A 22,455-nucleotide genomic window follows, 5' to 3' on the forward strand; every position below is an offset into this window, starting at 1 on the left:
AGCTGATTCACTTCCTGAGATTTTTTGCATCTTATTTGGTATAATGTTAATACTACAGCAACATATAACTAATCAGGGTCTCTGGTGAATTGTGGGTATTATTTTGACTATTACAGGTTTGATTTTTGGTGACAGATTATTTGAATTGCTATCTTTACGTCACAGACTTTGTTTAAATGATGTATTCTACAAAATAACCACGAAAGATAAATAGGCACCAGGAGATAAAGCTAATCTACAGGGAAATTAACATGATTGCACTATCAGGGCTGCTCAGTGTGTTTTGTTTCCTTCACTGACCCTCTGCCCTTTACAATGCATTCTGCACATCATTATCAAATAAACTGCCACCATCTGCTTGAATTGAGATAAGCTTCCGTCCAATCAGACCAGCTGAATAGCAGTTAGCAAATGTGTAGCACATACTTATTGATATTTAAAGCCTGCGCGCAGCTTTATCCGCCTCATGAACTTAGTAATTAGCAGCTTTCTATCTCGATGCTCCTCTCTGAGCTGCAGTAAATGTGGGTGTCTGTCTGATGGAGTGAGTCTGAAGGCTGATGCCTTAGTGGCTTCAGAGAGGACAATCTAACTTCGAGAGATCTTCATCAATGTTGCATTAAAGACGGCAGCTGAATTTATTACAGATCTATTGTAATATTTTTTATGGTTTTGCTGTTTATTTTAATTAAAAGGAAATAGGTTTACAACAATGCTGCAAAGTTAACTGTCACAGAAAATGAGTCCCTGCAACTAAACAGTCATTGTAGAGTCACAACTTGATAACTGCAGCAGACAAGCTTTGGCTTTCTTCAGTTGGCAATGTAAAGGTTGATGTATTTTCTTTAGCCTTCCCAAAACACAAAAACAAGAGAGCAAATCTGCTTACGTGAAAGCTAAAAACAAATGCTCAAAATACACATTTACAGTACTTCTGTAGTATTTTACCACTTTGCAAAAGATCCATATGTAATGCTACACATAAGAACAGCTGAAAAATGAGAGAATGTGAAAACTACCTGCCAAAACTTTTACAAAGCCACCATTTTATGATTTTTACTGAAATTTATCTAGCTCAGGTCCAGTGAATAAATGGACTGGTTCTTAGCACTTTTCTACTCTCTTTGAGCTCTCAAAGCACCCATTCATACAAGCACTTTTTGTATCCAACATTCACATCAGGGGGGAATCTATGATTCAGTATCGTGCCCATTGATACTTTGGCATAGAGACTAGAGGAACCAGGGATTGAATCGGCAACCTTCTGAACAGTAGATGACCTGCTCTACCTCCTGGGCTGCAGCTCAGTAACACTAAATAACACACATGCACAGTGGCTGAGGTAAAAAATATAAACATGGGACGATCGTGGCTCAAGAGCTGGCAGTTCGTCTTGTAATCAGTAAGTTGCCGGTTCGAGCCCCGGCTCCGACAGTCTCAGTTGTTGTGTCCTTGGGCAAGACACTTCACCCGTTGCCTACTGGTGGTGGTCAGAGGGCCCGGTGGCGCCAGTGTCTGGCAGCCTCGCCTCTGTCAGTGCGCCCCAGGACAGCTGTGGCTACAATGTAGCTTGCCATCACCAGTGTGTGAATGTGTGGATGACTCTCATTTGGGGTCCACTATTCATACTGCTTTGACTTGCAGACAGCTTTGCTACCAGTCTCTAATCCAGCCCCTCCTTTTATGTTGTACCCGACTTCATTAATAGAATATCTATGAAGGGGAGTTGCGGCCTATCCCTATGAAGGTTGCATGGCTGCTTCTCAGCTCAACTTGATGCTTCAAAACAATGTGATGCTTTTTTTCCCCCACTACATTTCACTGCAGTTGACCTAATCATGCACAAATTGTACCAGTTTATTACATGAATTCAGATAGAGAGTATCTTAATTTGCAGTCAACCTTTTTTTGTGGGCAATGTCATGTCTCCTGGCAGCTGCATATTTTAGCAAGTTTTGCATTTCACTGCTTGATTTCCAAGGCACGTTGTCAGAACTGGAGACACAATATTTTCATTCCTGTCAGCATTTCAGCAAAATACCAAAACGTTAATCCATTTTGCTGACAAAATGCCTGGAGTGTGTGTATGTGTGTTCACTTGCTACTGTGCGCTCATGTGTGCTGTATCTTTAAATGAAGTGTTTAAAAAAAAAACAATGACAGACAAACAGAAAATGTCTTCAGACAGCAACCAGACATGAGCAGTAGCCAGTGGGTGGTAGAAAAGGTTGTTCTAGTTTCACACCCAAGTAGTAGTTTAAAAATAATTAAAATATATTTCCTTAGAGTTTATGTAGGTCTTAGACAAAGGCATAACCACATAATACCAACTGCTGTGTTGAGGGCACGGAAGGTGTATTAATGCAAATGTCCTCAAGAGTCACGGACAACAGAGAAGAAAACAGAGTGCATTGTTATTTAGCTTCAGAGTGCTGGATAACTCTGAGACCGACTGTCTGCATTTCTTGATTTGGCAGAATACCAGACTTTGCCAGTAAATGAAAACCAAACAGCTGTGATACAGTACCACTAATCAATTGTCCTTGTTGGAGCATGAATATCCACCACAAATTAAATTTAAAAAAGGCCTTAAATTGTAAATATTGCATTCAGAATTTCATTAATATTTTCAAGCTACAACAAATATCAAATTATGCAAATCAGCAACAAAAGTAGACCCATTGTTTGGTGAAGTAAATAACCCAATATTCTGCTGGGGAAAAAAAAAAAAAATCAGGTGCATGTGAACATACCACCCACGTAAACATGAATGTAGACCAATAGCACCAGCACACGGCCTGAGCAAAAACAGGAGTAGGAAACCAAAAGGCTACGGCAGCGGTCCCCAACCTTTTTTGCGCCACAGACCGGTTTAATGTCAAACAATATTTTCACTGACAGGCCTTTAAGGTGTCGTGGATAAATACAAAAAATAAAATGATACAACCAAGACAAAAACAGTGGTATTTTGTAAATATAATAATAAACGCGAATTCACTGTGTAATTGTGTAACTTTATTAGCAGCGTCCTCCTGAAATGCACCAACAACATTAAGAGTAACACCCTCCTCTCTGCCCCTTAATGCTCTCTGGTCGCTATGGTAACGCTTAAATATTTCTTTCAAAATAAGACACACAACTACAACACGGGAAAAGACCCAGGGAAACAGAGTTAACCATAAAAACCCTGAAAACCAAAAATTTCACACCTGAGCCTCAACTCTCGCAGCCCGGTACCAAACGACTCACGGAGCGGCATGGGTCCGTGGACCAGGGGTTGGGGACCGCTATGGTTACGGCAGGGGGGCCTCAGTTTGAGCCCCACTGAGACCATTTCTGGTGTGTCCACCTTGCCCCTGCTCCTGGTGCATGTCTACTCTCTATAACAGATTTGGAGCCAAAGTAGCCCATTGGTTGTTCACAACTGGCCTGTGCGTCAATGGGAAATCACAAATTTCATTCATTTACTGGTCACAGGTAAAGTGGTGCACATAGTTTTTAAAGAGCAGAATGCTGCATTTAAGGATTACAATTTGAATCGCTTTTATGAAACTAAACACGCAGAGTAACACAAGAATTTAACTGATGCAGAGTGGGACATCTGAATCTTTGCTAACAACGGTGCAAAAAAACAAAGACTTTTTCAAGCTTTACACATCCAAGACACAGTAAAACACAGTAAAGACCAGATTTGTTATTTCCCACAAAAATCACAAAAAACAGTAAGCATTTCTCTGATCAGGAGTTTATCAAACAGTGCTTGCTGGACTCTGCCCTGAAAGAAAAGAAGCATTTGGGGATATGTCCCTGGATGAAAGCTGTGATGTGCATGACACACCCCAGTTACTAATCTCTTTAAGTGGGATAGCAAAAGAGTTTGAGATTATGGAGGAGTTGGCTGCGATGCGCTGAATGAAAGCGTGTATGACAGTGATTTGTTCAAGCTAAATGCTAAATGCATGCTTGGAAAGGCCGGGCTGAAATTGGACAAAATAGAAATGTCAGTTCTTACCAGTAGCAGTTTATAAATAGATAAAATGAATATTGAGCAGAACTGAGTTCAACTTAGTGTTGCATGCCAATAAACGATCAATAGGGAACCCCTGCTCTATACTATCGTGTCAAATAAAGGGAAACTAAAACTGGCTAAAGGAACAAAACAAAACAAACATAATTACTGGATTGCTGTTTTGTTTTGGTTAATTCCTGATAAATTTTGTAATCTTTGGCTCTTGTCGATTGTTGTTAGTTTTACTTGCTTTGGAGGTTTCTCTTGTTAACTGCTTACCGCCGGATCAGTTTCACCTGTGGTGCCTTTCACACCTGTTCCCCTTCACCAATTAGTTATATGTTTATTCACCAACCCATGGGTCCTTGTTTGGAGTAGGCCCAGCTGTTACACTACCAATTATGTCATGTCAGACAGTACCAGAGACCCTCAGATAACCTGTTTCTGTTCATAGGGGCAGCATAACCAAAATGTAGAACTCATTAAATTTCACTCATTTTTCACAAAAAAAAATCTACATTTTGTAAATACTTCTATTTAAATATAACCCAATAAATGCAGATAAAAAAATAAAATGGAAAACCCAGGAATCGCTGTCATGTTTTGTCTGTTGACTGTCTGAAGACGGGCAGTAACCAGTAATCTGTAGTTGGTGTAGTTCCAATAGAAATTACGTAGGTAAGCAGTAATCGGTTCCAATGAATTTTCAATAAAGCTGACAGCAATAAAAAAATGTTCCTTAGATTACACAAGAATAGGCTCAAATCAAAAGAACATGATTAATCACTCTCAAGCCTCTCTGATGTATTGGTAGCCGACGGTTAGAAAACAGTTCCTGCGTCACTCATGCTATTTTTGATGACACACACATACACACACTATGGGATTTAAATGTCACTTTTAATCTGAAGGTAATTATTTGAAAAAATTAAAAAATATGATTTTACTTGAATCACAGGAGACACGCAGCAGGTGATGTAATGCAGTAGAAGGCCTTCAGGAGTCCTGTGATGTGTGTCGCACACGTCCCCTTCTCACAGCCTGGTTGCAGAAGCAGATATCCTGAGGGTGCATGACTTTTTGGCAAATCCAGAATATGACAGAAATCCGTGGCATGTGCCTAAGCCATTAAAATGCCTTAATGTAGTTGGTCTTGGCATGCAGCACCATTCCCAGGATACATCTGGAAAAAATTGCCCTCCTGATGATGCAGGATGTGAGTCACCCTAAGCTTCTTCATGTACAGCTAAAAGTCCAATATGATATGAAGGAGGAAATTAATGTGTAATTCATCATCATTTTAATGCTTTTCCCCAATGCATGTATAATAATTGTGCCATTATCAAGATGCTTAATACAGATTTGTACATATAGCCTATCAAATTAACATTAATCAGCCCTCATAGATAATCATTCAAACATAAAGTGTCTCACTCACATTTTACTGATGTGATCAGTTACAAAATTATATATCTAGAGAGAGACCTACAATTTAAAATCAGCCATCATTCAACCTCACAACATGCCTTTTACAACACCCCACCGACTGTACAATAGGTCTGGGAGACTGAATGCTCCAAGAATCAAGAACTATACTTAAAAAAGGTCCTCACAAGACTTAATATAAAGTTTTAATTGCTAATCTTTTGATTTACATTAGATTTGGTGAAGGAAACAGTGCAATGCTTTCACAAGTGAACATGTGAGTGTCTGCACTCCTGCAATCATTACCAGTCTGGCTAATCAAACTCACACTGTCAGCAAACCACAATGACTGATTGGGGCTGTCAGTCACTGTGATGCGTGCCAGTTTTTTTTTTTTTTTTACTGCACCAGCCTGTGATTTAGCTAACCCAGTATCACGACAAAGCGTGTAATAAACACGCCGATCCACCGTGTCCATTTCATGCTTTGCCCCTCCAAAACATGAAATGTACACGCATGCAGAAGTTGACACAGATTTAGACAACCTGCCACATTTACGTGACAAGATTCTTTAGTAACAACAGAAAAACAGATCCAGTGTGACCACATGCAAAATAACACGCATGCACTGTTACTAAAGCAGAACACTTTTTTTATTCTGTGTAACACACAGATTCCAATTTAATCCTGAAAACATTAGGATGAATACTACACTGTATTCCTCTTGAACCAAATTTAACTGACTCAAACAAGGTCAGGCAAAAGAAAACAAAGAAGAATAGTGACAGGTGCCCTAAAGAAAATATCCTCCACATCATCACAACACCACCACCCTGAACTGTTGATACAAAGCAGGAAGGATCAAATCCTTTCTTGTTAATGCCCAATTGTGACACTACCATCTGAATAACGCAACAGAAGTCAACACTCAGACAAGGCAGTGTTTCTCAAATCTTCTACTTTCCAATTTTGGTGAGCCCATGTGAATTATAGCCTCGGTTTACTGTTCTCAGCTGACAGGAGTGGCACAGATGTGCTCTTCTTCTGTTGCTGTAGCTCATCTGCCTCAACGTTCAACATGTTGTGCATTCAGAGATGCTCTTCTGTACACCTGGGTTGTAACGAGTGGTTCTTCAACTTAAGGCTGCCCTTTTATCAGCTCAAGTAGTCTGGCCATTGTCCTCTGACAAGGCATTTTTACCCAGAGAACCACAGCTCAATGGATATTTTATCTTAGAGCAGCCTCTGTGCCTGAGAGACGTTTGTGTAGGGACATCCCAGTAGATCAACAGATCCTGAGACACTCAAACCAGCCTGTGTGGCACCCACAACCATGCCAAATTATGCCAGTTTGAACTTCAGCACACCATCCTGACCATGTCTAAAACTGCTTTCATGTGCTACATATGATTTGGCAGAGTTTTTTCACACACATAAAAGTAAAATCAAAGAAATCAAAATATAAAAATATAAAAATCAAGCTGTTTATGCTCTAAACAGTGCTTCAAATATTGCTGTGAATCAGCTACAGCAAATTAAAATGCTCTCAATGGCAAAAGGTATCAAGTCAGTACAGTAGACTAATTAAATTTGTTCTCTAAGACAATCTATACTGCAGTTAAAACCTTACTGTTCCATACTCATTACCCTTCGATTATAATAATAGGTCATTATCACTGCTGGATTCTGAATATGTCCCCCAACAGGAAAATTAATGATCCCTTTAAACTGACTCACGAACGCCGAGCTTTGCAAACATACTGAGAAACTTTTTCCTGTAACATAAAGAAACACTGACTAGCTTATTTTGAATCTCGCCACCCACACAGAACACAGATTAATGTCTCGTAGCTAATATGATGCGTCGTAAAATCACGCTTAATTTGCATGAATGGGAATTTCTCTGTTCCAGTGATTAAAAGGAAAGGTGAAGTGAGAAACTTCTTTAGCTGTGCAGACGTAGAGCAGTCCAATTTGCATCATGGTAGCTTGTAGCCAAACTACTCTACACATAAAAAAAAACTTTATTAATAAACATATTTAACCATTTTAATTGAGACAATAAAATATCAGAACTAACCGGGCTTAAAGAATTAAAGAATCTCTCCACCCTCTATGACTACAAGGCTATGGCTGAGCATCATTCACCATCTGAATTTATTAGTCCTTTATTTATCCAGGTAAAAAAAATCTCATTGAGATTAAAAATCTCATTTCCAAGAAAGACCTGGCATCATGGCGACAAAAGTCAAAATACACATGCCACATAAGTATATAACATTTAAAACAAATACAATATCCCATACCAACATGTGTAAAATATACAATAACAGATCAAATTAAGAGTACATTAAAAACAAAAACGTGTGGCAGGCAATACTGCGAGCGTCAAATTTTGCAACTTCTACAATACTTCAAATACCATCTGACTTCTTATAAAGCTCAGACATGAAGGTGGGTGCTATACTTTTAGCCTTGATTCCAAATTTCCTTGAGGGTAGAGCACAGTACGTCCGGCTGCAGAGGTGCCCTTCTGACAGCACAGTGAGCAGCACCGCAGGGGCCTGCTTTAACGCCCTTCCTTTTCACTGTGTGTGTGTCGAGCATCAAGGAATGATCACAGTTGTTATATTTGCAGTAATTCTGTGAAGACACAGCAATTGTTGGCTGTATAAAGTTAAGCTGGGAGGAGACGTACTTGGAGACAGACACTGATTCAAAAAGAAGCAGAATCGACTCCATTTACTGATAAAGGTCCTTCAACAGCATGTGACACAGTGGGGTTGTGAGCGTGGTCTTTTTGAGTTGCATCAGCAGGGTAAAGGCAGCAAACCCCAGACTTAAACTGATTAGGATCCCAAGTTCTGTTCTGGGAGCTGGTGGAGGTGAGTCTAATGGGAAGATGCTCAAGAAACTTTTCAGCACATGCAGCAAAACAGTCATTGCTCTCAGGTGCAGACTAAACACCACAGGGACTCTTTTCTCACTTTGATTATTGTGTTCCAACACTTTATGTAGGGGACAAACCTAATAATACAATAGTTTCACTGTCACAGGACTACTTTCTGGCGGTGCAATAATATAAACTGGTATGTGCAATGTGCACCCCTAATTCTACCAAAGATTTATCAGCCTTTTTATTGCATGACCTGAGTAGCTCATTAGTTGATTGTCTTGTGTTTTCTACTATAAGAAGTATGTGAACAACTGCATTATATGGTATGAAACAAGGACCAGTGCTATTGCACTGGATTGTTGCAGGGTGATACCATAAGTAGACGATATAGGTCATAACTTACCCATTTAATTCAGGTGTTTTCAGCCACATTACCACAGTTGTATAAAATAAAGAAGCTAGCCATGAAATCTGCCTTTGTAAACACTTCTGTAAAGATCTCACTGAAGTTGAGTGCGGTATTGTAATAGATGCCACAGCTGCAACAAGTGAGATCATGACATTTCTTCCCTCTTAGATATTCCACAATCAACTCTAAGTGGTATTATGACTAAACTATTGTTTAGAAACCACAGGAAACCCACTCTGGTATTTACATCAGCACAAAAATTGTGTGCCTGGACTTCCATGGCTCAACAGTTCCTGCAGTTGTAATCTGTAAGTGGCCCAGTATGTCTGTCCATATAGAGTATGTCAATCCTGCCTAAGGGAAATCAATAAAATCTTAATGTGTGAAAATATTGTTCAGTTTAGCATTTATGATATGATGCGCACTAAATAACCAAATATTGAATTGTACATATTAGCTATTGAGCTCACACTATGTTATTTTTTCCATGAAGGTTTTAAACATGACATTGTATCAGTCGGATGTTGGATCCTCTAAAATCATAACGATGGTCAGGGTGAAGCTTGCTGGATGTATCAGTAGAATCCTCTTTATTTAAAAGGTAAAAAGTTAAAAAATTTTACTCATTGCATTTGTATATTTATTACACAAGTTCTTATTGCAATGATAAAATGATTATTTTATATTCTATATATATTCTACTACTCTCAGAGAAAAGTAATAATCATAAAATTGAAAGCTGAGAAAAATTCAAAAATTTTATTCTAGGATTTTGTATCAGACTGATGTAATGGTGCACAGAGATCAGATTTACACATACAGGATGTCACTGCAAGCTCAAATCTGAGCTTTTGACAAGTGGTGGAGAGGCAAGAACAGATGCAGTATGGCCACCAGGCAAAACTCTCATAGTTATCGTCTCTTCAGCTGTTTCCCTTTGATCCCCTTAATCTGCTGTTTAAAGGCGAAAGAGCCTAAAGCAACCACATAGACATGCTCTGCATTTTCATCCACGGAGTTGTGTGTATCCATAAGCTGCAGAAATTCCAAAATACGTGGATACACATAATTTTAAACGTAGCCTTCCTGGTAATTCTATTGGCTAAAGAATTATGTCTCATCCTGATAAGAAAGCTATTATAAACACAAAAGGCAGGAAATGAGTTATGTTACTTGTGAGAAAATAGTGTAAACTACCTCAAACTGCCCAGAAATAACCAAGAGAAAAGTAGTAAGGGGTACAGATGGAAGAGGTGGAGCTGATGGCTCAGAAGGCATTGTCAATTGGGGTGAATGGTGCACCTATTGTGCATGGGTTAATCACTTCCTCTCTCTTTATTTTAGCAGAATGCTGGGGTGTGGGGGGACAGTAACAGGAGTGCACAACACGGCAAAGGGAGAATTCGGCATGGAGAAAGGGGACTGCTAAGAAAGCTTGTGCAGAGCTGGGCTTGTAAAGCGGCAGCTCTGTGAATGTGTTGCAAGTGTGTGCGTTAAAATAAACAGTTTGTGAAGGACTGTGTTGGCATTCTGTGCTGCGGGGAAACCCACAAATGAGTGAGCCTCGTGTCGCAGACAGACTTGCAAATCAATTTGGTTTTAACTGAAATAATAAGCTCTAAGGTAGATTAAAAAAAATAAACACATTTATTAACAGGTCAAGTAAAACGTGAGAAGGTAAGTTCCTCTGCCTACTTAAAAATCAGATGGTAAATCAGATGGACTTTAACATCGCACCAAACAGATCCTGAATTCAAATACTTTAAATGCAATAAATTTGATGCCTTATCTAAACAAAAAACAAAAACCCCAAACACAAATGACTAAAAATCCCCACACTGCCTTTATCTTTAACAGGCTCCAATTATGCAAGCTAATCTGGGCATATTTCCCTGGGGACGCAAAGACATAATTGCCAGCAATCTGCACCGTGATATCAGCAATGTTCTTGTGTGGCTTTAAAATGACTTGACACATCTGGGAACGGCAGGTTTGTATTGGTCTGAACTCCACACTTGGCTCCATCAAAAAGGGGTCAATTATGAAAACAAACAGGCCGGGGACTCATTTTGGATGCAGAGGAACTGAATGAGGGCAGATGGTAGGCAGGAGACCGAGCCTGCCCTTGAGCTGTGATGTGAAGTCATTGTTGTAAAACACACATTGACAGCAGAGCGCTCGCATGCATTTAGGCAAATGGAGGCACAAAAGAAAAAAGATAAGTCCTCAGTTACTTTCCCACAAATTAGGAGTATTGGCACGAATCTTAAAAGTAACAGCCTTACCTAACAGCATCTCCACGTGTTTTAAGCTTCCTCTGTTTGCCACTTTCTTCTGCTCTTGATTCAGGCTTCTCCTGCTGGCTGATCTCCCATCACAGAAGTTGTCCAAAAAAACCCCAACAAAGTCGCAGATAATTTTCTCCGTCTCTTTACTGTATCTTTCTTCTCTCCACTTTGATTGTGACGATCCTTTCGCAGTCAGTGACACGTCTTGGCTATGATCCAAAGTGCCGCAGCGAAAGCACGGCACATGTGTGCTTCAATTAAAAGTGTCATGCTCTGCTGATCGCGCTGCCCTTTATGAGACGAAAGGAGAGACAGAAGCGAGGCAGATTGAGGAGCGGAGGAGAAAGAAAGGAGGCTGAGAGTGTCTGAAGAGCAAGTGTGTATTCTTTTACCAGTATGAGTATGTAAGGGAGAGCGAAAGAGGGGAGAGAGAGAGATGGGGGAGCTGGGAGAGGACTGGCTGTTAACAACATGAACTTCCCACATCTCCCCCCTTTCCTTGCTTCTTCTTCTTCTTCTCAGCAGCGTTTTCTATTCAAGGTTCACACCTGCATGCTCCCTTAAGGGCACTCAAAGGCAGTTTCCTTCCTGGCATTACTTGACAACAATAGGCGTCATTTATCATTGGTCCTTTTCAGTCTGCTTAAAATGCAGCCCTGCTATGTTGTTCGTAAGTTACCATTGTGGGTAAAATATTTTAAAAATGTGCATCCATATCCAGATGATACAGTGTTTATGTGCAGAGTGCAGTCCGGTTTATCAGAGTAAATTAGTCCTTCACTCTAGCTTTACATTTCCAAGAGGTTGTACGTGGAGAGGATTCAATTAAACACAGAGTTCACGCAGCACAAACTCATTATTTTTTCACCGCTACTAAGGCATGACTGATATGATCACAATCATAATTAAACAGCCGAGCTCAGCTCAAACTAGGGGTGGGTTCTTATAATCGATTCATCGATTAAAATCGATTCTGGCTTGGATAACGTAAAATCGATTCATTAAAATCCTGAATCGATTTTTTAATATAAATTTATTTTGCCCAAAATGCCAGAATCTCAGGTGAAATCTCACAAAATTTCAAGAACCACCAAACAGTTAAGACAGTAAATGAGAGCAGGAACACGGATTCTGCACAAAGACTTAAACACACAGCGGGACCCGCGGATCAGAATCAGTTAGATGTCGCTTTTCTCACAGTCGGGGCTGAAAGCCGACAGCTCGCTGACTCTGATCTGTCGGCGGGTCTGCGCTTTGTGTGCACGCCCTTTATGCGCCGATTCTAAAGCTGTTAGTTTGATCTCTCTCCAAACAATATTGACCGAACCAGCAGCAAAAGAAGATCCAAACGCTTCACATAAACATCGTCATGAATTCACTCAGACTTTTACTGTTTTGCTTCCACTGCGATGCACAGCTCTCTCTCTGTACTTCAAGAACAGTTTCCCTTTCTTCATTATTCGCTTGCTTGTTACGCACAAGTCTACTGTTGTTTACAGGCTGTCGGCCGCTGTTTTTTCCCTTTTACATTCTTCCGAAAAGAAAACCTCATTTCTGCTGTTCAATACTGAACAAATTTAAACTTTTTAAAATTATTCAAAATGCAAAACGCTGTGTCTGTAATAAAACCGCTGTAACTTCAGAGGTGATGTTCATATGTTGATTAATGGTTTTCTTTCGTTTTTGATGTACTGCAGAATATTTTTTATAAAATCCCAGGCCAGGAAAATCACCTTCATGTTTTTCTGTGTTTTATCCTCAGCTACTTTGACACAAAGGCATCTGCTGTGATGCTCACACCTGTGATAAAGTCTTGCGTGTGTCAGCTTCCTTTTTATTGATACAAAAATATGTAAATGTACTGATCTGAATTATAATATTTCTGACTGTCAAAATTTCCCAGATTTAAATCGAATCGAATTAAATCGAATCGTGGATCGAATCGATTCGGGGCCTTGTGAATCGGAATTGAATCGATTCTAGAAATCAGTGACGATACCCAGCCCTAGCTCAAACATGCTTCAGAAGCATTCAAACCACCTTGTGTTACAATTTTCTACTTTTTTTTTTTTTAAGTGTTCTTAATCAGCTTTTACACATGTATCTACTGCATCTGATACTATAACGTTGCGCTAGAGCAGGGTTGTCAAACATAAGGCCTGAGGACCAAAATTGACCCAGCAAAAACACCAATCTGGGCCATTGGACTCCTTTGAAAAATATGAAGGACAGCATATACTTTGGACTTTCAACTGCATTTGAACAAGTTTGCAGCTTTTCCTAATGATACAGACCTCCCCCATAGCCACTCATACTAAACCAATGTAATTAAGTGATGACAGAAAAGTTGCTGTCGTTTTATTTTCACTGTTGAATAGATCGAAATTTATTAGAGTTTACAGTATTTACAAATTTTTACATTAATTTCAGAGCAAAAGAAAAAAGGGAGGTTTCTGTGAATTAACAAAAATGTTCGGTTTTATAATAACCACAAGCCAGAGCTTTTTCTGTAATTTTACACATTTATTTCTTACAACTTGAGCCCAAAGAGTCATGCTGACGGGTTTCTTTAATTTACTACAACAGCATTTTGTTTTTATAATGTACAAAAACTGTGACGTCCTGCTGAAATGACACTTCTCGTCATGGTCCTGGGTCGGTGACCCAGCGCTTTTAGTTTGTTATCATTTTCTAGATGATGATTGTTTAAGTTCTGTGTTATTTTCGATCTGCCTCTGAGTCTGCGTCTGTATCTGTCTGTCTATGGTGTCTCCCCATCTGTTTGTGAATCTGTCTGTTTAGTTCAATGTCTTGTCTGGTTCCATGTATCTGAGTTTCCTGTTTTATTGTGAAGGTCCGTGTCGTATGTGAGTGTGATCAGTTTACGTTTCCCCTGTCCCGTCAGCCCAGATTCCTCCCAGCTGTGTTGCCCTCCTGTCGCTCATCCCCTGATTACTGGTGTGTGTATTTAAGCCCTGTGTGTTCTCCTGCCTGTTGCCGGTTCGTCTGTGTTCCTCCGTGTCAGTCTGTGACCCTGTGGTCCACGGTGTCCTGTTCCTCGTCTGCGTCTCTCTGCTATTCATCATCCGTTGTCATATGCTCCCAGGTCTGTTATTTTTAGTTCTCCCAGTTTAGGTGTCTTTAGTTGTTTGTTATGCCCCACTGTTTGTTTGCCACTACACCTCTGTAAATAAAACCACCGGTATCTCATCCACTGCCTGCATTTTGGGTCCTCCTTCTAAATCCACACGGCTCGTCTCGGCAGCCGTGACACTTCTTTTCTTACATTAAAATATCTCATGGAGTAAATGTAAAGTTATTTTTTTTACACTGACAGAAAGGGGAGTTTTATTGGTTGGTCACACTTAAGATAAAGGTAGGCTGTATGAGTTGACATCCCTGCACTTGTGTGTGTGTGACAGGACGCTGCTTCACAACACTACACAAACAGCTCCGCAGCCAAATCTAAAAATCGAATCTCATCTAAAATCGACACATCAACATTTGCTAACATTAGCCACCACATGCTACTTCGTTTGACTTACCATAACAAATACTATTGCAGCGAACACCCTGGCGAACTGAGCAAAGCCATGTTTAACTGCTTTACAAATAAAGTTATTAATTTGAAAGACAGAAAAAAATTAAGCATAAGTTAATGCAAATTTCTTCAGAAAATTGAGACGGGGTAAATGACGATATGAGGGATAATAAATTGTAGCCATGCAAATGTACTGTATTTCAATATAATTATGCAAAGGTATAATTCATTTGCATATTTTGATCCATTACAAAAAACACCCCAGTTTTCCAAAACGACTTAAAACTCTGCTTGAGAAGTCGAGATGCTCACTTAGCATATTGATGGTGCAGCTCTTTCTCCACTCAGCGCTGATTTAAACTATTTGAGATTCAGTGTTTATTTTAATGAGCAGGTGGGATAGATTATTGCTCAACGAATAGCTGGCTAATTTTCCTGCCTAATCTTCTGATGATTACTCTATTGACACACTGTAGAGCAGAGCTGAATCCAGCGCTGCTCTGTCATGCTCCGCTGCGATTCTTATAGCTTGAATGAAGCACTTTATATGCTTTCTATGCGATATTTACCTCAAATGGTTCTTTTGAGTTGCGCTGTATCAGCCACAGCCCAATCTTGGCATTACCACTGTCGACACTGGTGAATAGTAGTTTTCGTTCTTCGGTTAAATCTGCCTTTCGTCTAGCTGAGCTTATTTTTATCTCCTATTCTATTTCACACTTCTAAAGTCTGTTTATGTCTGCATAATACGTCCTGTCTCTACTTGAACTTGTCCTCAAGTGCCTTTTCTTTCATTACATCTCTTAATAATATTGCAACTTTTACTACACCAACCTATATAGTACCTCTGCAGCAATAAATGAAATAATACTTGTAACAGCACCTTTGAATATGGCACTGCAAATTCCATCCCACTCTAGGTACCTATAACAGCTTTCAATAGGCTGTAAGAACTATCCATGTTGCTGGGATGTTTTACTGTGATTTTAAATATTAATCCCTCTTTAGAGAGTATGCATTAGCCTTAAGTTTGGCCACTGAGTGATTTAAGTTGGACAGAGGGGCGTCGTTTCAGTGAAAATCTGACTCTACTGAATGTTTGCAGAAGCAACACAATGGCTTGTACACACTGCATTGTTATTCATTCAGCAGTCACCACAATCACTTCAGATAAACACGATTATTCTCACAGTCTCTAGCCTGAAACTGTGGCCTCCAGTGTTACACAAGTGTTAACACACACACACACACACACACACACACACACACACACACACACTTCCATCACCTCAGTGGCTTGCATTCATGTCCTATAGACTTACTCTAAACCTGACCATAACCACTACCTGTCTACCCAAAACTATATCTAGCCTTGAATCAAATCTTCAGTCTTCGGGTTAATGAAAACATTACGATGTCCTGCTTTTTGTCTCTGGGTCATCACAATGTCAGTGTGTGAACAGATCTATGTCCCCACAACATGAGTATTACAACCACACACACAGAGCTTGTGTCTGCCCCGTGTGCTCCTTGCTGGCTCCTTGTCCACTCAAATAAGAGTGGCGTGGAAGCACAACACTGACAAATCCTGACAGTTTTACACTTGATTTCAGGCTGCAGCATTCAAATGAAAGTGCAGGGAGACGGCCTCGAGCACAATGATCGTATGTCGGCTACGCGCATTATGCTTTCAGCTCGCCATGGACCTACTGAACATTGGCTGTGTATGCCTCTATTTATGGTTTCAGTGTGTGTGACTGACATGCCACGTTACTTATGGAAATCATAGACTTGGAAAGGGTTTGGGGGGAAGCAGGGGAGAGAAACAAAAGGTTTACAAAACAGCAAAGCTCACCACATACACAGGTTGTAATTTCTATAATACCATTTAATTACTAGCTTATACTTATTTATCAATCCAAGCTATCTGAAATAGTGACAGTTGTTCAAATAACACAAATTCAGCATGCCTTATATTGAATTTCATTTATTCAGATATATTCACTGACTATTCAACACATGCAGAAAAATGACTCATGCATTCGCAAACACACCAATCTACTACCATCTAGAATATCAAACAGGAAACTACTCACTTGTTTTATTCGGGTTTGGAACCTCAAAGCTATTGGGAATACTGTAAAACAGGTGTCTCCTCTAACACTATCAGTCCCTGAGGGTTGTGATGCTTCATCTGCCAGACACCGAGTCAAAAACCAAGCCAAAATGCCCCCCTCCCCTGCTGCCTGTCCAGGCTTTCACGGCGTGGCGAATAGTAGCTTACGACAGATCAAGTGACATCTGAAAAAAATGGCTGCATTTGCTCAGCAGCCTCTTTTGTAAGAAATGAGGTCAAACCGTGAAAAACTGCAGGTGATAAAGCTTGTTTCAGCAGACTGTGTGTAGTAAATATAGACGATACTCCCTGTATTTATTGTGATGGTGTCTCTAACATATGTTGGTATACAATAACAGGAATAATTCAACCTTCAGAAAAGCATTAAGCCAAGTCAATCCCCAGTGGAGCCCCGTCTGAGAAAATTAGAGATTTTCCATTAGTGAGGGGAAATTTTGCTCATGGAAGACAAAAAGCTTCATCTTTCCTTTCACTGGCTAAATTGTTATAAACGGTGCAGGAAATGTTGGAGGTCACGTCTCTGAAAAACTCTGAAAATCATTTGTCTTTGCTTTAAACACATATACTTGAAAAGATTTTTAATAAATTAGACTAGAAATCCATGTACAGTTTGAAACAGTAACTTTTTAGCAAAAGGTGCAATTTAGCTTACACACAGAAGTGACATTTATATACAGGTAATATATGAGCCAGTGCACATACATTTTTTATGTGTTTTTCTTTTAGATTTCTGACTTAGGGTGTCTTTTGGGTTTGTTTTCAGGACTAGAGTTAATTTAATCCAGCCCAAATCAGTTGTTGATATTGTAAACTTGTAGCTTCTTCCTGTGGTTTGGTTTCTTTTAACAGAGAAAACTCCAAACAGCAGAACCAAAATGCATCATTGTAAATCATGTCTCGGAGGTGGGACAACAAAAGTAAATACAAGAAGAAGGTGCTGTGCTCCAGTCTAGTGGATAAGATGGAGCGTTTACTCCTAACAGCTGCTAGTGGCTATAGTTTGGTACGCTACAATATTCCAGAAACACCACATAGTTGATTCAGATCAGGGTTAAATCAAGTTGTCATCATAAACAAAGTCAAAGGGTCTCGTTGTGGTTGTTTTGGTCTGTACCTGACCATTCCTGCCTCCATCTGCAACTATAAACATGAGGCAGATAAACTGAACATAGTTTGAATTCTTTTATTCTTGTTTTTCTCAACAAAGATAAAATGACAAAAAATGACAGTGGGGAGAAAATGAGAGAAACTTTTTGAACAACCAAAGTGATCAAGCACCAAACTCTGTGAGCTGTGTGTGAAAGCAATAAAGCAGAATAATTCATGTCGAAATTTTAAAGAGCAGTATAAACGCTGTTTATACTGTGGGCGTTGTGTACACAACGCCCACTGTTTTAAAAAGGCCCAAAACATCATAAAAGACACCTCACATCCTGGCCACTCCCTGTTCGAACTGTTGCCCTCAGGCAGACGGTACAGGGCAATCAGAGCAAGGACTAATAGACTCAAACACAGCTGTTATCCAACTGCAATAACACATCTGAATACTACAAAAAAATGTCCATCACGCCACTCTTGTGTTAATCTATGCACGGTCTGAAGCATGTGTGTGGGAATGTATGTGAATGTTTTACTGTTATATCTTATTAGTATTTTAAGTATTCTATCTATTTTATTTATTGAATTTTATTGTTTTATTTATATTTTGATATTGCTAGGGATGATGCAATGATCGGGGACCATTCTTAATTTCGTTGTTCTCATGACAATGACAATAAAGTTTCTGATTCTGATTGTACCATTTACCTCTAAACACAGACAAACCTTTGTAGCAGAAATGCTTCCTTCCACATCTTAAATGTACAAATCAATTTTCTATTCAATTTCAGGATGTTCTGTCTATGCTGCATGGTTTTTTTTCTTTAAATATCCAACAGTGCACAATCCCTGTAAAGTCAGGATTCACATGCTGCATTTAAAGTGTTTTGGGGAACCTTTGCTGATTCGTCCCCACAGCTGGCTTGAAAATATGCAAACAGAAACTGAACGCCCTTGGTCCTTTATGGCAACATCGTGGTGGGGGGACAGACAGATCTGATATAACAAGATCAATGCTCTGCAGCACCTTTCCTCAGTTTTGCTGGTGTATTTAACAGATATGATGCATAAGAAGTAATAACTAATAGCACAAGATGCCCACAGTTTTCTCTTCCTTCACATTTAACCTGACCTGGTAAGACTGTCACAACACCTCAAACTGACCATTGTGCATATTTTTGCTTGAGGCCGACATGTAAATTGCTGTCAGATTAACATAATGAGCTTGTCTGAAGGGACTTATATCTCACCAGCACACACGTTATATCGGAAATCCTAAAACGATAACCTTGAATTGAAACGAGTCCACCGTTGTCCTGTAGTTCAGTGTAGCAAGTGGAAAGTGCTTTGCTCTGTTCCCTTTTCAAACGGCCCCCAGTGAGAAACACCCGATTAAAATCTCTTTTCATTTGAGCAAATCGCTTCATGAAGCTAAATAAAGGCAAAGACAGTTCAGCTGCGAGAAGGGAACGGGTATTATTAGGTTGGTTTCATTGCAGTGCAGACCGAATTATAGTAACAGTCACCTTAATTGACTCAGACCGTCCTCTTTTTCTCCTCTTTTCTGCAGGAAAGGCAACAGAGAGAATGGCTTCCTGACACAGGTGTGTGAGAGAGATCATACAAATCCCTTTATGGGGTTGAATTTTTATTGCTTCACTAATTTTTCACTATTCTTTTTTGCTATTATTTTTAAGGTATGTGCATGTGCCACATTTATTTTGTAGTAAAACTCCAATGATCAGTTGTTTCATCCACAGAATATCAACTATTCTTATGATGGATTTTTTGTGTTCGTTATTGTTCATATATTTTGCTTGTAGCATTTTAAATACAAACATTTTTGCTTTTCCTTGTCTTCTGAGGATACATTAAATATAACTTGGTTCACTGGACATTGCAAAGCAGTTGGAGACGATGCCTTTTGAATACAGATTGCATTTTTTAATTGTTTTCAGACATTTTATTGACCATACAATATCAATTATCTGAGGGGAAAATTGGCAATGGAAGACATTAATTGCTATATATTTTAATCTGCAGGATCTTTTAATGGTTTAAGTTCAACTTAAAACATTAAAAGATCCTGCAGATTTGTCCTAAATAAACAGTTTCATAAATAATTTTAGGTGGAGAAACTGTTCGCTGTTTACTGCTCAATTCACAGCAGCTCAAACAAAATGAGGTCAGATGCTGTGGGGTTCATTTAAGTCGTTCAAACATGGCAGGTGTGAAATCAGCCTGTGCCCCTTGTGAAAAATCGAGAGGGCCTCTACCCGGAGGGACTGATGAGTGACTCTCATCTTATCCATCAATTAGTGGATGAGATGGTTGTGACAAAACGACAAACCACATCTAATAGTGCACCACAAACAAGCCTCTTGTTCACGTTTTAAAATAGTTGATTTATCTTTACAGGAAAAGCACAAAACATTTACCAATAATGACTCAGCATTCATCATCTGTCATAGTAAACAATATCAAAGTTAAATGTATCTTTAATCTGCAAATCCCAAAAATTCTACACTGTGCAAAACTATCCACTGGGCCAAATTTGAATCCTTCATAAGTTTTGGCCAGACAGACATCCCTGTTTGATAATCCAACAAGGCAACCACTTCACCAGATACACGTTGTGTAGTTAAACCGTAGCAAGTAAGATGATGTTGAATGAATGAATTGAGTTGCAGTTCTTCAGTGTTAGCAGGACGGTGAACATTAGGCAACATTAGTCAGAAGAAAGAGAGCTCAGAATCAAATCTGAATCCAAAAAAAAAAAAAAAAAAATCAACGATAACTGAACGCCCTGCTGACATTAAGTCCATTTCCCCCTGATAGCTGCTTGGCCAGTTGGGCTTTTTTAGGCCTCAGTCACAAATGCATACTATGACTGGCGATATCCTGGCAACCTCTGGTTGTCTGGAAAAAGTGTCACATAAACTGGAATATTTGTCTTCACAGTAAAAGTTGTGCCTTCCCATTGTAACCAACATGCCCAACTTTTTCAAAGTTGCAACTTTTACTTTGAAAGTTGGCAGTCTCTGTTGCTGGTTTGCATCGTACTCTTCACACTTTCACTGCCACCTTGTGAGTTGTTTGCAAGGGTTTCTTTCCATCAGAAAACATAGCAAACAACTGCAAGGTTTTTAGCTTAGCACCTTTTTTGTGACCAATATCACCCAGCAACTTCCAAAAATGATTTGCAGGCCAGTCCTGGAATAAACACTTTTACGGATGATCACTAACCAGTCTCTAGGTCTGTGAGACTGGGGCCTTTAATAAAACTGACTTTGCTAGTAATGAAAATTGCTAGATAAGATGCTTGATACCTAGCTTAGCAGCAAGCTGGCTAACCTTAGTTTATGTTCTTGCTGCAGTTGTCCCTCAAAAAGATATACCTAAAGTCACAACATTTCATTGTTTATTGTCCTTATGTGCAGCCTGTGTGTTCTGAACCAGTCATTTGTTGACAATAATGATTAGTGCACTCAGTTTTTAAGCTAATATTACACAGTGTTGTTCAACTCTGGGAGCAGAAGACAAACACTGAGGAAAGGCACTTGTCCCAAGTCCTTATCATACAAGTCACGTCAGAGGCTGTTAAGCAACCAAGTTGGAGGTTTAACTGATTCCTGAGTGAATCAGGAAATAATAGTTTGTTTCTGGACACTGGAAAGTAAAGAAAAAGAAACTACAGAAAATAGAAGAGGCCAAGAAATGTTTCATAATCACCTTTTGCACTGGATCAGTCACACACTCTTAAGTATGAATGATGACCTGCAGAGGCTATTATCTGATATAGAAAAAGTCAATACCGTTCTGATGGAACAATGGATATAATTTTTTTAAATTTAATATTCTGTATTAGACTGGTACAGTTAAATATGTGTGACATGCCACCAGCCAGAACGAGTCTCATAAATCAACATATAAAAGCGTCATTTTATTGGCCAGTTGTTCATTAGAGGCTGAGTACTGATTGATCAAGCTGGTCAGCGCAGCAGAGTGACACAGGTGTTGGTGAGTGAAGGTGATTAATGGCCCTTCATCAAAACAGGTGTGGAGAAAATACTTGGAAATGGTGGGGAGCTCCACTGGAATAATAAATATATTTCTCAATGCAAAGCAGCTCATGGTTTGCAGATGTGAACATTAACCACAAAGCACCAAACAGAGCAACTTTTATGGAAAAGATGCTGAACATCAGAGTAGCTCAAAACCTCATAATTAGCAATGAACTGCAAAAGAAAGAAAACTATATCAAACTTATTATGCCAGGAGATGCAACAGTATCGTGTTAGCAGATACTTGTCAAAGAAAAACAATGCATAAGACTCACAAACTAAGCCGTGTCTTCTTTTCTGTTAGCCAGACGCACTACACTGGGAGATCTGATTGAAAGAAAATAATCACTGGAAATACAACAGCCTTGCAGTAAAAATGGATTAAAAAATGATTTTCTTTACTGTTTTTGTTTAACAGTTGGTGATCAAAGTGTAATAAATTTAAGAGTTTGTCGTGCAGGTGGAAGATATGAGATTTTCACTCAGTTTTTCATAGTTTTGCAGCATCTACATGCTAATCCTAAGGGCACTAAGGGCGAGCGTGGCTCAAGAGTTGGCAGTTCGTCCTGCAATCGGAAGGTTGCCGGT

General features: G+C 39.4%; 1 protein-coding gene across 2 annotated transcripts in view; it reads right to left on the minus strand.

Annotated features, from left to right (window-relative positions):
- The window catches only part of LOC146703204 (zinc finger protein 385B-like), an 81,703-nt gene that overhangs the window by 22,459 nt on the left and 36,789 nt on the right, over positions 1-22,455 (minus strand). Inside the window, exon 1 of one of the 2 annotated variants that reach the window (XM_085466350.1) lies at positions 11,025-11,384. The exons of the other annotated variant lie outside the window; for it this stretch is intronic. Coding sequence (XP_085322476.1) covers positions 11,025-11,034 — 10 coding nt within the window. The 5' untranslated portion in view covers positions 11,035-11,384. Of the gene's footprint in view, positions 1-11,024; positions 11,385-22,455 lie in introns of those variants that run through there. 2 annotated transcript variants of the gene reach the window in all.

This window comes from Copadichromis virginalis, linkage group LG8 (genome assembly GCF_057382275.1).
Source record: "Copadichromis virginalis isolate Kocher_CV1m ecotype Utaka linkage group LG8, C_Virginalis_male_GT1.1, whole genome shotgun sequence".
In the NCBI taxonomy this organism is placed as follows: domain Eukaryota; kingdom Metazoa; phylum Chordata; class Actinopteri; order Cichliformes; family Cichlidae; genus Copadichromis; species Copadichromis virginalis.